At 50.9% G+C, this 15,315-nt stretch overlaps 2 protein-coding genes across 10 annotated transcripts in view; one reads left to right on the plus strand and one right to left on the minus strand.

Annotated features, from left to right (window-relative positions):
• RNF24 (ring finger protein 24) overlaps positions 1-9,905 on the plus strand; it is a 28,839-nt gene extending 18,934 nt beyond the window's left edge. For all 7 annotated transcript variants that reach the window (XM_066317442.1, XM_066317443.1, XM_066317444.1 and 4 more), the window contains 4 exons: positions 4,527-4,569; positions 5,438-5,479; positions 7,477-7,556; positions 8,591-9,905. In XM_066317442.1, coding sequence (XP_066173539.1) covers positions 4,527-4,569; positions 5,438-5,479; positions 7,477-7,556; positions 8,591-8,729 — 304 coding nt within the window. In that variant the 3' untranslated portion in view covers positions 8,730-9,905. The remainder of the gene's footprint in view (positions 1-4,526; positions 4,570-5,437; positions 5,480-7,476; positions 7,557-8,590) is intronic.
• The window catches only part of PANK2 (pantothenate kinase 2), a 118,718-nt gene that overhangs the window by 91,078 nt on the left and 12,325 nt on the right, over positions 1-15,315 (minus strand). For 2 of the 3 annotated variants that reach the window (XM_066317448.1, XM_066317449.1), the window contains 2 exons: positions 14,486-14,611; positions 12,748-13,837 (listed from right to left, as the gene is read on the minus strand). In XM_066317448.1, coding sequence (XP_066173545.1) covers positions 13,787-13,837; positions 14,486-14,611 — 177 coding nt within the window. In that variant the 3' untranslated portion in view covers positions 12,748-13,786. Of the gene's footprint in view, positions 1-12,747; positions 13,838-14,485; positions 14,612-15,315 lie in introns of those variants that run through there. The other variant, XR_010743444.1, reaches the window with a different exon arrangement.

A 15,315-nucleotide genomic window follows, 5' to 3' on the forward strand; every position in this document is an offset into this window, starting at 1 on the left:
TTTTCAGTTCTGTATGAGGCAAAACCTCATAAACTATGCAGACAAACCCAAACCCAGGTTTACCAAGCGTTGATTTGGGCATCATATCCTAATTTTTTTCCCCACAATTATGAAAATTGTGTTTTGAAGGTGTATGAAAATAGACCAGAGGTGTTCAGAGGACTCAAGGACTTGTTTTGCTCAGGTGGAGCTTGAGTCTATATGGCTCACTTAGAAAATTGAAGAGGTGTTTGAACTTTGAGAGTATTTTCCTGGGCACTCGCTGGGTGTGTTATGCCCCCAAGAAGGAATAACAAGGAGTAATGTCTGGAAGGTCAAGCCAGAAAATCTTTAAATTTAGAAGCTGGAGGCGTGTTGTAAGAGAGAGAGGGTGAGTAACCGGTGAGAGAAGCCAGCAAGGAAGTGGCAAGTGCTCCGTCTCTTCACGTCTTTAAATCAAGACCGAGGACCTTTCTGGACGAGACATTTTGGCTCCTGTTCCCGAGGTGCTATTTAGCAACCCATGATAGATGAGGAGTTGGATTAGGTCATCCAGTGATCCCTTTATAGCCCAAAACCCTAGAGAGACTCTACAAATGGCTCTTCAGACCTCCTCCCTCCGCTCTTTTATTGGCAGGGCAGAACCAAAACAGGATCCTCCAGCCCCCACTGGGGAGAGCTTTGCCATGCCATGGGTTTTAGCTGTGCCAGTGTCCCAGGAGCATCCACCTCCACAGAAGCAGCTCTGTAATCTCAGCTCGTCTGGGATATAAAAGTCTGAGTTTTGGTGGGGTTTGGGCAGCGTTGTAGGTGGACAACAGGATGAGGACCACCCACCTGCAAGGGCAGAGAGACCAACAGAAGGACAGAGTGGTCTCCTCCAGAGCTCTAGGGCTCTGCTTCCATTTGTAGGGGTTCTTTGCAGGTGACAGCAGCTCCTGGCTTTCCCATAGGTGCGGCATCAACATTCCTCTCCCTCCTTTCCCATAACTCCACATCTCCAAATATTTGGCAAACACCAAACAAGGCTCATGACACCACCCTCAGACCCTGGTTCTCATCTCCTGCTCTGAATCAGAGCAGCCCCTGCTTCTCTCTCCACATCCCCAGCTGGGGAAGTATCCAGCGTGTGGAAGAGTCAATATCAGGTATATTCACCTCAAATCACAGAGCTGATGGCATTAAATAAAAGATATGCTGGGGAAGGAGAGGACATGGGCTGTGCATTGCAGCTGTGTCAATACAGGCTGTGCTCACCGCTCCAAGTACAACAAAAGTGACATTTTTAATTGGATTGGCTCAAAACAAGAGTCCAGTAGGAATTTCACAACAAAAATCATCATTGCCTGTGCAGTCTTCAGGTGAACCTCGGGCTGCTCTGGTGCTGCAGACCACTCAGATCAGAGCTCAGGTCCCTCAGGGTTGCTGCCTCTGCTTGGCAAAATTACAGATGAAAAAGAAAGAACAAGGAAATGAGATTTTGCAGGCAGCTGGTTGTGTCTGATCTCTGGTGAATTAATGAAAGTGATAAACTCGTGTTACTTTTGGTCCCATAAAACCCAGTCCGGAAGGATGCTGAGCTAAGCAGTGCCACCCTTGCTGTGGGTCATGTCTGCAGCATCCTCTCTCTGTGCTTTGCTGTGGGTCATCCAGGGCTCATCCCTGCTCAGCCTGGAGCTGCTCAAAGTCTCTGGAAGGTGCAGAGTTCACAGCCCCTAAAAAGCCTTTTTTTTTAGGGCTGTTTCCTTCTGCATTCAGACTTGCCAGGATCCAACACAGTGGTTGGGTTTTGTATTCAGAGAAAGGAATGGAGCTGGGGAAGGGTCTGGAGCCCCAAGAGCAGTTGAGGGAGCTAGGAAAGGGGCTGAGCCTGGAGAAAAGGAGGCTCAGGGGGGACCCTGTGGCTCTGCACAACTCCCTGACAGGAGGGGACAGGCAGGGAAGTCGGGCTCTGCTTCCAGTGAACAGGGACAAGAGGAGCAGGAATGGGCTCAAATTGTGCCAGGGGAGGTTCAGGTTGGATGTGAGGGAAAATTTATTCACCCCACTGGCACAGCTGCCCAGGGCAGTGTTTAGGTCCCCAACCCTGGAGGGATTTAAAAGCCGTGTGGATGTGGCAGTTGAGGACAGCATTAATGGTGGCCTTGGATGTGCTGGGGGTACAGTTGGACTGGATGATCTTAGAGTGCTTTTCCAACTTAAATGATTCTGTGATTCCATGAAGAGAGCCCAGGGAACTCGGCTGAGCCGGGACAGCAACACAATAATGGGATAAAAAGCCAGTGCCCAGGACCTTTCTACTCCTTCTACTATAAAGCATCTAATATGGAAATCTCAGAGGTAAACCTGCAAAAAAGTTTTTTATCTGCGTTTTATATCCATAGTTGTTCACTGGCTGTAGGCAGTTCAGTCACCCGGAGAAGCAGGGAGCTCCCACTCCTGCAGGAAGGGATCCCAAAGCCCAGGAGAGGTGGTGGTTCCTTCAGGGAGGGTGACAGCACACAGGATCAGCAGCCAGGCACTGTGTGGTCCCTTATCTCGGTCAGACATCTGCCAGGAATTCCTCAGGAGTCACAGCACTTGACATGACAGGGATGGAGCCAGTTCCGACAGGGAATAGCACTTGCCAGGATCTGGGGTCTCCTCACGACAGCTGCACCAGGCCCCACCAGGATCCATCTGGCCCAGGATCCTGGCTCAGAGACGAGGAGCAGGCTGAGCTCGCACGCTTCGGCACCAGATGTGCTCGTGCTGCTCCCCAGAACCTCCAGGGAGGAGATTTTTTGGGAAAATCTCCCTGTCTGGCTCAGCACCAGTCCAGGGCATTGGAGATCTGTGCTTGCAGCACGGAGCTGTGCAGATCCAAGGCCAGGTGGTTGCTTCTTCCCCACCACTGGTCCAAGGTGCTCCAGTGGCTTTGGCTCAGGGGGGCCAAACCCTTGGTGGCCACTCAGTGCTCCACACAGAGGGATGCTGCTTCCCATTCTGGGCGAGTTTTCCCTTGTCTGTGGTCTCCAGCTGCACGCCTCCCTTCTCCCCATCTGTGTTTCATAACCGCCTTCTCAGCCACCGGATCCCTGCGGATTGGGCCGGTTTCATCCTGTTTTCTCTATTGTTCCTGCATCTTGTGCTCATGTTTCTGTTCAGGGTCACTGCCAGAGGGATGAGACCCTAGTCTCCTCCTTCTCTTCCTCCTCCTCCTCTTCTTCTCCTCCTCCTCTTCTTCTCCTCCTCCCTGCCTGCCGCAGTGTTTTCCATGGATCTGCAGGCAGGTTCCTGCCAGGCAGCATTGTTGGAGCAGGAGGGATGGCTCCCTGTGAAATTTGGGACACAGGAGCTGATTTTCTGCATCTCTCCCTGCAGCATAAAAGTGCATTTTTACCCATCCCTCAACTTCAAAGGCCCACGACATTCTGGGGGAAGGTGTCAGACATAAGGAAATATTTTTCCATCCCATTTTTATAACTTCCCCACTGCAGTGTGGCTGGGTTGGAAAATCCCCAGGAGCTCAGGTTGAAACAGCCAGGGATTTCAGACAGCCCTCAGAATATTTTTGGAGAAGAGAAATTCCAGGCAAGGGGGTTTCCCATCTGAAATCACACTTGGGGCTGGCTGGGGAAAATATTCCTACAGCTCTCCAAGCCCTCCAGCCACACACTGACTCCGTGTTGAAAGTCCTTGGCCAACTCTTCAGCCCTGGGAACTTCCCTCCTGAGTTTTCCAAGCACTTTATTAAATGCCATGTCTGGTAATGAGAGGTAATATTGATTTTTTAAATTTTAAATGTATTTATTTTAGGAGCATAATGGGTTTCTCCAGCCAGCAGATGACTGTGGAGTGCTCTGCCGGCTCTGACTCTGGAGAGGGGAGACTGGAGAGGGAGGGGATGGAACCAGCACTTTGCTTGTGGCCTAAAATTCCGGCTGAACTTCCTGCTGCAGCAGGTGTTCCTGGAATAAGTTCATCCCATTCATCTCCATCCCTCAGTTTGCTCCAGGAGTGGATGTGGTTTCATTGATTGCAGAATTGAGGATAAGGCTGAGTTTGAGGAACCCCAGTGTTGGTGAGGGCTTCGGTGGGAAACCTCTGGGCAGGGAGTTTCCTTTCCTGTACCTGCTGGAGTAGGAGCAGGGTTTTCCTCAGGTCTGAACACTCATCACTTGAAAAATGATGCTGCATTCAGTGTTGGAGTTGTTGTCAGCAAAAGTGGTTGGAAACTGAGGGGATTTATGGCAGATTGTGATTTCCTCACACGCTTTTTCTGGTGTTAACCGTGTGGGTAATGTCTGCTTGGAAAATCAGGGAGGTCAAAAGAGGGATAAGGGAGAAGTTGTGTGGTTTGGGATGGAGAAGTTGCCCTCCCAGCAACAGGGAAAGCTGGATGTTGCCTAAACATGTCATTTCCTGTGGCCATTCTCATTTCTGGAATCCAAAAATTTAAAATGTGACATGTTAAAGCTGGAAAGGAGGGAAGTGGAATGTTTGAGGTATTACAATAATCCTGATTTTTTTGCCTGACCTCACATTTCTCCCTGATTTCATTGCAGGCTCAGGCATCAGGCACACAAAGAGCTTTACGCCTACAAACAGGTGAGATGATCCTCCAACTTTTTTTTCCCCTTCCCTTCTCCCTAGTGCCAAATCCATCAGTTTACCTCGAGCTGTTCCTCTCCTTGGGAGGTTTCTGGCCCTCAGAGGGCAGTTGTAACACCTAGGCCAATCTGTCCCTGCTGATTTTATTGTCCCCTAACAACTGGGCCCCCCAGCACCATCCCTCACCTGCTCATGCACAGGTCTCCCAGTTTTCCACCGAGGTCCTGAGCAGTGGGAACAACTCCACCTTTGGAGTACCCCAAGCTCTCCAGCCTCACCCACTGCAGAGCAGTGATGCCATCAGTCCCAAACTTAGATTTTTGTGGGGTCTGGATCTACTCCCTGGGTTGGACCTGGCTGTTCCAAATCTCTGAAGCCAGGGAACAGCTCCATGGCAAGCCCAGCTCTTCCCTGCACCCACCTGCACTTAGCAGACACAGTCCCAGAGGTGGGTGTCAAGGCTGCTGCTTCCACGTCCTGTTTTTTCCAGGATTTGTGGGATTTTCTGCCTCTGATCCCTTGATCCATGCAGGAAGCTGAGTGGAGTTGGGCTGCAAACACACAGTTGTCCTGGATTTATAGCCCTCTCCAGGTGTTCAGCTTGGATGGAGGGAAAATGAAGTGGTAGCTCAGGAGGGTTAAATTTGGGAGGAAACCTCCTGGAGTTGGTCCTTGTGGTTTTATCTTTGCCAGCGCTGCCTTCCTCCTGTCCCTGCACAGGGCCCTTCGTGCTCCCTGGCTGTGCTCGGTTTACTGGGGGGTTTCCAGTTCCACTGGGACACTCAATGAGATCCCTTTGTGGAGATTTTTCCAGGGAATGCTCACAGCAGAAACTCTCTCCTGACCCCAGCTCTTTGCCTTGCAGGTCATACTCAAGGAGAAGGTGAAGGAGCTGAACCTCCATGAGGTGAGCACATCCTGGGGCAACAAAAGCTCCCTCACCCTCCTCTTCCTCACCCCGGGGAGGGGGCAAACCCTCAAATTCAACGCCACTGGGAGCAGAGCATGCAGCCAGCTGTGCTTTGGAAATGGGGAAAGATCCTCTGCAAAAGTCTGGATTAAACCCTCCCTCCTCCGCTTGGGTTTTCTTGCATCGTTGTTGTTATTTATTATGTTCCTCTTATCACACTGATAAGAAGCTGTGGATAAGGGGCAGCCAAGGCAGGCTGGGCCTTGCATAAACAGTGTTCCTGGGCGGGGACGTCCCCTGGTCCCCTGTGGCCCCGTCACCGTCGGGGTGTGCCAATATCCAGCACAGCTCTGGGCAGGGAAAACTGAAATCCAGGATAAACACTCTCCTCCGGCTCCTGGAAAAGGCAGATCCGCTCCTCCCTCCCCACCCCCTGAGTGCTGAAACACCTTAGTTTATCTCCGTGGCCTTCCAGGCTTTGTGACTTGAGCATTTCTAGTCACAGCCCATTTTTCCTGATGAATTTGAGCAGGAATCTGCTCAAATCCCACGTCAAAGCATGGCCTGGATTTATTTATTCTGCTAGAGATAACAAAAATGCCCACCCACATCCGGGCTCGAGGCTGTTCATTTGCCCAGCACCAGCTCAAACTGTTTATAAGCCACTATTTATTTTATTTTAATCCCCCGAGCAGAGCCCATCCCATGTTTTATCCTTACCCTCCACTCCCCACAGCCCCCAGGGTAAATCCCAAGGGCCCCAGGGTTTCAAACAGTCCCTGCTGCAGGCCCCTATTTCTGATCCACTCCCATTACATCGACCTGCAGTGGGGTTTTTGTCAGCACACAGGCTTCAAAGCACTTCCTGGGGTGAGAAATGGGTTGGAGGAGGGATTTGGGAATGTGCTAGAGCCAGGAATGGCCTTGATAACGCTCAGCCCTCCTCCTCCACCCCTGTTCACAGCTGTCTGCAGCTCTCCCAGCCTTTGGGGAGGATGAGGCCTCTGTGGGAAAGAGGACAGAGCTGTTCAAGCTCTTCCCTGGGATTTGGAAAAGCCTGAAAGGGCTTAGCTCAAAAATATCCCAGTTTGGGCATTTGTATTTTGACATTTGCAGTCAGTGTTTCTGGAAAGCAGAGGTTGGGGTGGGAGTTTTCCAACATGACGGGACAGCTGCCCAGAGCCCTGCAGAGGGAAAGCGCCCACCCAGCTCTTCCCTCCCTGTCTCTGGGTCTGGTTTTCCCCTTTTTCCATTACTCTGCCTCTCCCAGGCCCTGGGGGAGCTTGGGATGTGTATGTTCCTCAGGGGGTGACCCCAACAGTTGCACCTGGCCCTGGTGCACTGAGAAGTCCCAGTCCAGGGAAGACCACCCAGGAATATCCAAAACCCCCTGGAATATCCAAAATGAGTCAGGAGGAATTGCCTGCGAGGGCAAAGGAGGTTTTGGCTGAGAAAACATCCACCAGCTTTCCCAGCCCTGGGATAGGCATGGCAACAACCCACTGCCTTTTCCTCTTCCCAGAGGTGTCCCTGCCGATGCAGCTCAGTCTCAGGGACCAAGGAGCAGTGTGGATCCTTCCCCCTGCACCCTAAAACCTCAAACACATCCCAGCTTTGGGGCTGTTCTGTGGAGCCTCCATGGTCGCTTTCAGCAGGAAAGGGAGACCCAAGCCTCAGCCTGTGATCCTGAAGCTTGGGCAGCAAAATTTGGGGAGGCTTTAGGGGAAATTTCATCCCTCTGAGGGTGGTGAGGCCCTGGCACAAGTTTCCCAGAGAAGCTGTGGATCCCTGGAAGTGTCCAATTCCAGGCTGCATGGGGTTTGGAGCAACCCGGGATAGTGGGAGGTATTCCTCCCCATGGCAGGGGATGGACTGGATGATCTTTAAAGTCCTTTCCAACCCAAACATTTCCATGATTTTAGCCATTTAGTAGTTTTTACTTGCAAATGTTGCTCCTGACCAGTGACATTCCCTGTGTCTCCCACCGCCTGCAGATCTGTGCCGTGTGCCTGGAGGAGTTCAAGCCCAAGGACGAGCTGGGGATCTGTCCCTGCAAACATGCCTTCCACAGGAAGTAAGTGTGGCAGGGCACTGGGGCCAGGGGCTCTTCCCATGCCAGGGTGGGAATGGCAGGAAAAGCTCCTGTTGGATGGATTGGGGCAGGTGGAGCTGCAGTTTGGGAGCTGGAAAACTGATTGACAGCTTGGGGATATGGGGTTTAACTTGCAGGATGTGCTGAGTCAGGAGTTGGCCTTGGTGATCCTCATGGATCCCTTCCAACTCAGTCTAAAATTCCATGAAAAATGTAAATATATAAATTTTATATAGGTGTGGTTTATATCAAGCAAACTGACTAAAATTTATGTTACTGTATAATAATAATAATAATATTTTATATTACAATACTATACATGGCGTCCTATGTATTACAGATATTTTATATTCTCTGTATATTTATATATACATTATATATATTTAATTTATATATTCTATATTATATATGTTTATACATTTATATACTATACTATATATACTGTATACACTATATATAACTATATGATTTATAGTATATACATAGCTATTATATATATACATATATATGCATAATATATAATATAATATATATAATACATAATATATATAATAGTCTGATTATATCAGAATTATTTACATAATTTTTAAAATTTATACACATATATGTGGTTGTGTATTATTACTATATTGTTTACAGATTCTATGTTTATATTTTCACATACACCTTTTATGTATATATTTTGTTTATTTTTGGTAGGTGTATGCATTTTCATATCCCTATTATATAAATACAAATACAAATACAAACCCAAATTATATATAGAACATATTTATATAAAATCCCTGTATATATACACAGAGAATGCTTCCCCAGAAACCCAATAAAACATGAAGGCACCCAAATGGTGAATTAAAAGCTGGGCAGCAGCAAAGCTCCAGGGTGGGGTAAAGGGGCTCTGGGGGAGATCTTTGCAGCTCCCCATCAATGTCAGGTGTGTCCCCAGTGATGTCAGGTGTGTCCCCAGTGATGTCAGGCGTATCCTCACTGACGTCCCGTGTCCCTGGTGTCCGCAGGTGCCTCATCAAGTGGCTGGAGGTGCGGAAGGTGTGTCCCCTGTGTAACATGCCGGTGCTGCAGCTGGCGCAGCTGCACGGGAAGCCGGACCCGGGCCCGCCGCAGGGGCCGCTGCCCGGCTCCCAGAACATCGTATAGTCCCTCCCGGGCCCGGCCCGGCCCGCGCCCGCCCGCGGCGCTCGGACACAACCAAAGCACTTCGGCCGCAGCTGAGCAGCCCCGAATCCTGCTGGGATGAAGCCTGGACTCAGATCCTCCTGGCCAGGGCCAGGAGGGGACTCGGCGTCCTCGGCACGACATCCTTCTTCCAGCACCTCCCTTCTGCAGCCCCGCGGCCGCCGGGAAGCGGCCGGTGGCACCCAGCGACCTCCGGGAACATCGCCACGGCCCCTGAGCTCCGGCACCTCCTGCTCCCACAACGCGGGGCAGACCCTGGAGCGTCGCGGCCGGTTCCTGGTCCCTCCTCTCCGCCTTCGGTTCCTTTGCCTTTGCGGTTCCCACCTGGAAGTGGGGTCTCGCCTCTGGAGTCGTGCTACGGTTCGGTGTCCCCTCGGCACCTGGTGTCACCCCCGGTGGTGGCTGTGTGGGGTCTCCCGGGTTTGGATTCCCCCCGACCTTCCCGAGGGTGGCTGCCGCTCCCCCTCGGCTACCTCAGGGGCCTGGAGTCCCTGTAAGGGGCACCATCCCGGCCTCAGCAGCAGCGAGAGCCATGGCAGAAATCCCGCCCTTTGGGATCGTCCCATCGCTTCCAGCCTGGCCCCGGGGCTCTCTGGGCAGCGGTTTCCCTTGCCAAAACACCCCAAAACCCTCATCAGCGCCTGGGGGGGAGCTGGGCCACCCTCTCGCCTCTCCGACCACAAGTTTTGGGCGTCGCCTGCCATCCTCTCCAGTCGCATTCCCGGGGTTTGGGGAAGGGGGATGTCAGTATTACACGGCAGCGGCTTGCCCGGGGGCAGGGCTGGGAGGGCTCCTGGTGCCGCCCCCCTCCCAAAACACCCGGGACTGTTTATGGAGCGTGGAGCCTCATAGACGTGTTTGTACACTACAAATTCTGCAGCAGAATATTTTTTAAAACATTCGCTGGTTTTGGTTTTTGTTTTTTGTTTTGTTTTGTTTTTTTTCCCTCTGTTTGTTTGGGTTTTTTGTAAGCTCTATTTTTGTATATTTAATTGCTATTTGAAAATTCTAATAATGCGTCTTTTTTGCTAATCACACTCTTCTTAAGGAAAAAAACAGGAAAGAAAAAAAAAAAACAAACAAGAGTTTGCATGTGATTTGACTTGAAATGTAAATAAAAGCAGGTTTTGGAAGCGGGGTGTATTTGCAGGGGGTCTGTCCCCCCGTCCCTTGTTCCCTGTCACCCTGGGGATGTCCCCAGCAGGGGAGGGACCATAGGGCTGGAAGAGAGGCGGGTTTGGGGTCACCTTATCCCTGCCCCAGAGCAGAGCCGATGGGGACAGCAGTCCCATGAGGGCTGGCTGGCTGCAGAGCAGCCCAAACCCCCCCAGCTCAGAGAGATTTTGCAGGCTCCAGGCACGGGTGAGCTTCCCTGCTTAAGGAGAGGATATTCCTCCAACCAACCTTCCCAGCCCGAATCCCGGCCCAAACCCCTAATGACCTCCCGCGGGGTTGGGAGGGGTTCAGCTCCCAGCTCAGCGTTTTGGGATCCAACCCTGTCTCCTGCTCACTTTGTTCCACTCCTCCTCCTCTTCCTCAAGGCTTGGCCAAGCGGGTGAGAAATCCCCCTGGATTGTGCCCATGGGGTGCCTGAGCTGGGGTCACCCCAGCTGGGGATCCCCGCAGGACCCTGGCGTGGAGGAGGCGGGACTCCCACGGGTCCTGTCCCGCTGTCCCTGTCCCTCTGTCCCCCGATCCTGCCTGCGGGGCTGCTGCCCTCTAGTGCCGGGTCCCACCAGGGAACCCTTTGGATGAGGAACTTTAAAACCCATCCTATTTCACCCCCTGCCATGGGCAGGGACGCCTTCCACTGTCCCAGGTTGCTCCAAGCCCCGTCCAGCCTGGCCTTGGACACTTCCAGGGATCCAGGGGCAGCCACAGCTCCTCTGAGAAATCCATTCCAGGGCCTTCACGCCCTCACAGGGAACAATTCCTTCCCAATATCCCATGTAAATCTGCCCTCTGGCAGTGGGAAGCCATTCTCTCAATGTTCTGTTCACCTCCTCCAGAAGGATCCACAGGGACTGAGCGCCTGGCTGCCCTCACAGCCATTTTTGGGATGATGAGCTCGCTGGGTGACTTCCCCCTGCTGGGACAAAGTCTGGATCTCCCACGGAGCTGCACAGAACAGTTATTTTTGGTGTTTCCACCCCACAGCTCCTGCTCTAGATTGATGCTGTACCCTCCCCACCAATCCCACTACTATCAATGATTAGCAATGAAGTTTTTCATCAAAGCCAAAAACGCTGCCATTTCCCCCATGATAACTAATGCTCTTCAAAAAACAAAAATTCCCCTCCTTTAAAATGTTTTTAAGTACAACTGATTCCCAGAGCCTGAAATGTGCAGGGAGGGAGAAACAATCAAGGATTGCCAACAATTATTTTCAATAAGCTAAAAACCAAGTGGGGTCAACCCCAATTTCCCCAGCACATTCCTGCTCATTCCCACCAATGTCTGCTGTGCTGGAGCTCCAAGAACGAGACAAAGCAAACAAACGGTTTGAAGCATATAAAAAATAACTGTAATATTTTATAACAAGAAGAAAAAAATTAAGCAGTTAAAAAAAAAAAAAAAAAAGACAATAAGCCAGAAACTTTGGTGCTGAGATCAGACCATGCTGGATCTACTCGAAAATCCAGAGAAAAAGGATTACAGGGGCTCATGTCAAAGTGAGGAAGTGGAAAACTTGCAGGATGCTGTGCCCAGGGACACCAGTGCCTCAGGGCAGGGACTGTAGAATTGCTGCTGAGAACGCCCAGCCCTGCAAAGATTTCCCAGCTCTCCACAGCAGAACCATGGCAAGGTAGCTTCTGGTCGCAAGGCTGCTGTGTTTAATAAAAACCAGGCTTTTTCCTGTGTATTCCAAAGATCTCCACAGCCTCCCCAGCCCAGCCTATCACTGACCCATTACATCAAGGAGCCACACAGGTCCCAGGCACACAGACATTTCAAAAAGCCGAAGTTTCTGTGCCTTTTCCGAGTTTTGGCCATGAGGGTGGGTGAAAGGCTAGCCAGGTACACGTGTCTTAAATTTTAGGTGGTACAGCAGCAGCTGAGTCTAGAAACCCTTCAGTCAGCACTCTGGAAATGGAGATGTTTTTAATGGAGAGTTTAGGAACCTTAGTGTGATTTCATGAGGAACAAATAAAGGAGAATTTGGCTGATGCCGAACAATCTCTGCCCAGAGAAGCTGTGGCTGCCTCTGGATCTCTGCAAGTGTTCAAGGCCAGGTTTGTAGCACCCTGGGATAGTCGGAGGTGTCCCAGCCCATGGCAGAGGTGGAACGAGAGGGGCTTTGAGGTCCCTTCCAACCCAAACCATTCCCTGAGCTCTATGATCTTGCTCCCAGCACTCACCTCTCCAGTACCACAGAGCAGGACACAATTGCAACTTGTGTTAGGCTGCAGGGAAAACAAACATTTTCCTCCTCTGCCAGTACAGATCACCTTCCACGTGAGTCCTATGTTCTTTTCCCTGATTTTACTGTGATTAAATCCTTGGCTGTGTCCAGAATCCCAGCCCACAGCTGAGGTTTAGAGACAAACAGACGTGCCCAGCAGAGCAGACTCAGACCCTCTGAGTTCGTGGTTTCCTCCCTTTTCAGAGGGAGGTGCCACACAAGGAACCCACCTTGGAGTGCTCACGTCTCGGGATTCAGCAAAGGGCAGAGCCAGGCAGGATTCACAGGGCAGGGAAGAGCTCAGTGCTGTCCAGCACTTCCAGCCAGGCTCACAAGGGGATCAGAGAGCTGGAAATTGGTTTCTCTGCGAAGAAACCAGGACTGGAAGAGTGTGTTGGGGTCAGGGTGATGGTCATTCTGATATCCTGAGATAAACCCTGACACTATTACATGATCTAAAAGATCTCAAGAGCTTTCCCTGTGCTCCACGGAGCTGCTAACTGGGAAGCCAAAGCACTTCCAGAGCTGGGTCTCAATGAGCTCATGTCCTGAAGGAAGCTGCAGATAGATACCTCGTTGCTTTTAGAGAGAATTTATTGAGTGCAGGATCCATTCCAATCTCCCCATCCCGAGGGTGCAACTTCCACAGGGGCTCCACACCACAGTATCCTGCTTGCAGGCTGTGTGGCAGTATGCACAAGGGAAAGAGGGAGTACAGCATGCATGGAAAGGGGAGAATTCCCCCAAAATGACAGGAGTGTAGCCATTTTAAAATGGAGTAACATGGAATATTACAGAGATACAAGTGTGACTGAAGGAAGTGTCTCTTTGGTGGACAAGCGTGACTGAAGGAAGTGTCTCTTTGGTGGAGTTTGGTAACAGAGAGAAAAGCCCAGACAAACAACAAATAGCCCTATTCCATCTCAAATTTAGATCTCAAGGCTGGAGGCTGACTGACAGCCCTGACACCACCCCAAAGGGTGCTGAGGGCTGTGCAGGAGTGCTGGAGGCTGAAATGGGACCCACCCTGAGGCACAGATCCGTGCTGTGCTGTACCTGCCGTCCCCAGGACTGAGATAAGGACATGTGGAGCAGGGGTGAAGCCTGGCTGACAGCACAGCTGTGTCCCAGTGTGGATCCAGTGGGTCATATGCAGCTAGTTACACACACCAGGGCTATGCTGATGCTGTTCCCAGACCATTTTCCAGCACATGGAGAAGCTCTGACTGCAAACATAGAACTGACCTGGGCACCCAGCACTCCAAGGGATCCCAGTGGAAGGAGCAGTGTCCCTGCTCTGCTTTGTCACCATCATTAAACATGGAATAAAACTACCGAAAATGGGCAATTCCATGTGACTGAAATGCCCCACAGACCTTCCCATACACCCCCACATCCAGCCAGTGTATTCCAATGACATCCTTTGCAGCAAACCTGCGTTGTAATCTCAGATGGATTTCAACTCTTACAGACACCCATCCCCACAGGCCACCCCAATGGAACAGTCTCAATGGGGGCTGCGACACAGAACATGGGCTCAGTGACCCCTAAACCATGGGCTCAGTGGCCCAGGGAATGCCCTGAATCCAAGGTCCACCACAGATCCCGCAAGGAGTCAGGCTGAGTCCAGGAGTCCCAGGAGAGCACCAACAGCGCCGAAGTAACCCTGAGGAGCAGATGGGAACACTCAGTGAAAATCCACGGACACACACTTGACACAGGAACACAATGCCCACAGAATCAGGGAATAGCTGGGGCTCGAAAGGACCTTAAAGATAATCCAGTGCCATCCCCCTGCCATGGATAGGGACTCCTCCCACTAGCCCAGGTTGCTCCAAGTCCCATCCAGGCTGGCCTTGGGTACTTCCAGGCATGCAGGGACAGCCACAGCTTCTCTGAGAAATCCATGCCAGGACCTCACTACCCTCAAAGGGAAAAATTCCTTTCCAATATCCCATCTAACCCTGTCCTCCGGCATTGTCCCTTGTCCCATCACTCCAGACCTTTGCCCAAGACCCTCTCCAGCTCTACTGGAGCTCCTCTAGGCCCTGCAAAGTCTCCCTGGAGCCTTCTCCTCTCCAGACTATTACACACACAGTGTAATTTTAACAACATATAAAGGAGAGTGGAAAGATACAACTACAGAGAGGTACATTACAAAATAGAAAATAAAATAAAATATAGCTGTGGCTATAGCAGCAAAACCCTGAGCACCTCCTGCACTGTGTGCACCCAACAGCTCCACGTGACTGTTTCCAGAGCGCTCTGAGGATTTGCATTTTGCCATGAGACAAATTTTAAAAAGGGATTTTACCTCATGTTCCAAGAAAAGTGCTTTTAACTGTCCCTTTGACCAGTAGTCCAGGGCATAGGCCAGGAGCCTCATGGAGATGGTGTTGATCCGAAGGAAGTTGCCCACAAACACCACACGGTTTATGTTCTTAAGAGTGTTAAGAGGAAAAAAAAAAAAAAAAAAGTATATTAAAGCTAAATTCTAGTTTTTGCTTGGAATAATGAAAACTCCATGTGGAGCACCAGGAGCAGCTGCAGGGGCTCAGCCAGGAGAAAAGGAGGTTCAGAGGGGACCTTGTGGCTCTGCACAACTCCCTGACAGGAGGAAACAGCCAGGGGGGTCGGGCTCTGCTCCCAGGGAACAGGGACACGAGGAGAGGGAACGGCCTCAGCCTGGGCCAGGGAAGGTTTCAGTTGGATACTGGGAAAATTTCTTCATAGAAAGGATTGCCCAGCCCTGGCACAGTTGCCCAGGGTAAATCCCCACCCCTGGAGGGATTTAAAAGCCGTGTGGAGGTGGCATTTGAGGACATGGGTCAGTGGTGGCCTTGGCAGTGCTGGGGCATGGTTGGGATCAATGATCTTAAAAGATTTTTCCAACCTCGGTGGCTCTGAAATTCTGTGAATTAAGTTCCTGCTGAAAGTGTCTGGCAGAATGTGCAGAACACCACACACAATTTCATCAGAAAGCAGGACCAGGCCATTTTAAGCCACCCTCTTCCTCAGATTCCCCCAGGAATTCCCAGGCCAAACTTCAGCATTTCTAACTCAAGAATCTGGGTAGAATAGCTGATTTTCCTGATAAATCCTTATACTGCCTGGGAACACTGATATCAAGTGCCACCTCCCCCT

This window comes from Sylvia atricapilla, chromosome 4 (assembly GCF_009819655.1).
Source record: "Sylvia atricapilla isolate bSylAtr1 chromosome 4, bSylAtr1.pri, whole genome shotgun sequence".
Taxonomy (NCBI): domain Eukaryota; kingdom Metazoa; phylum Chordata; class Aves; order Passeriformes; family Sylviidae; genus Sylvia; species Sylvia atricapilla.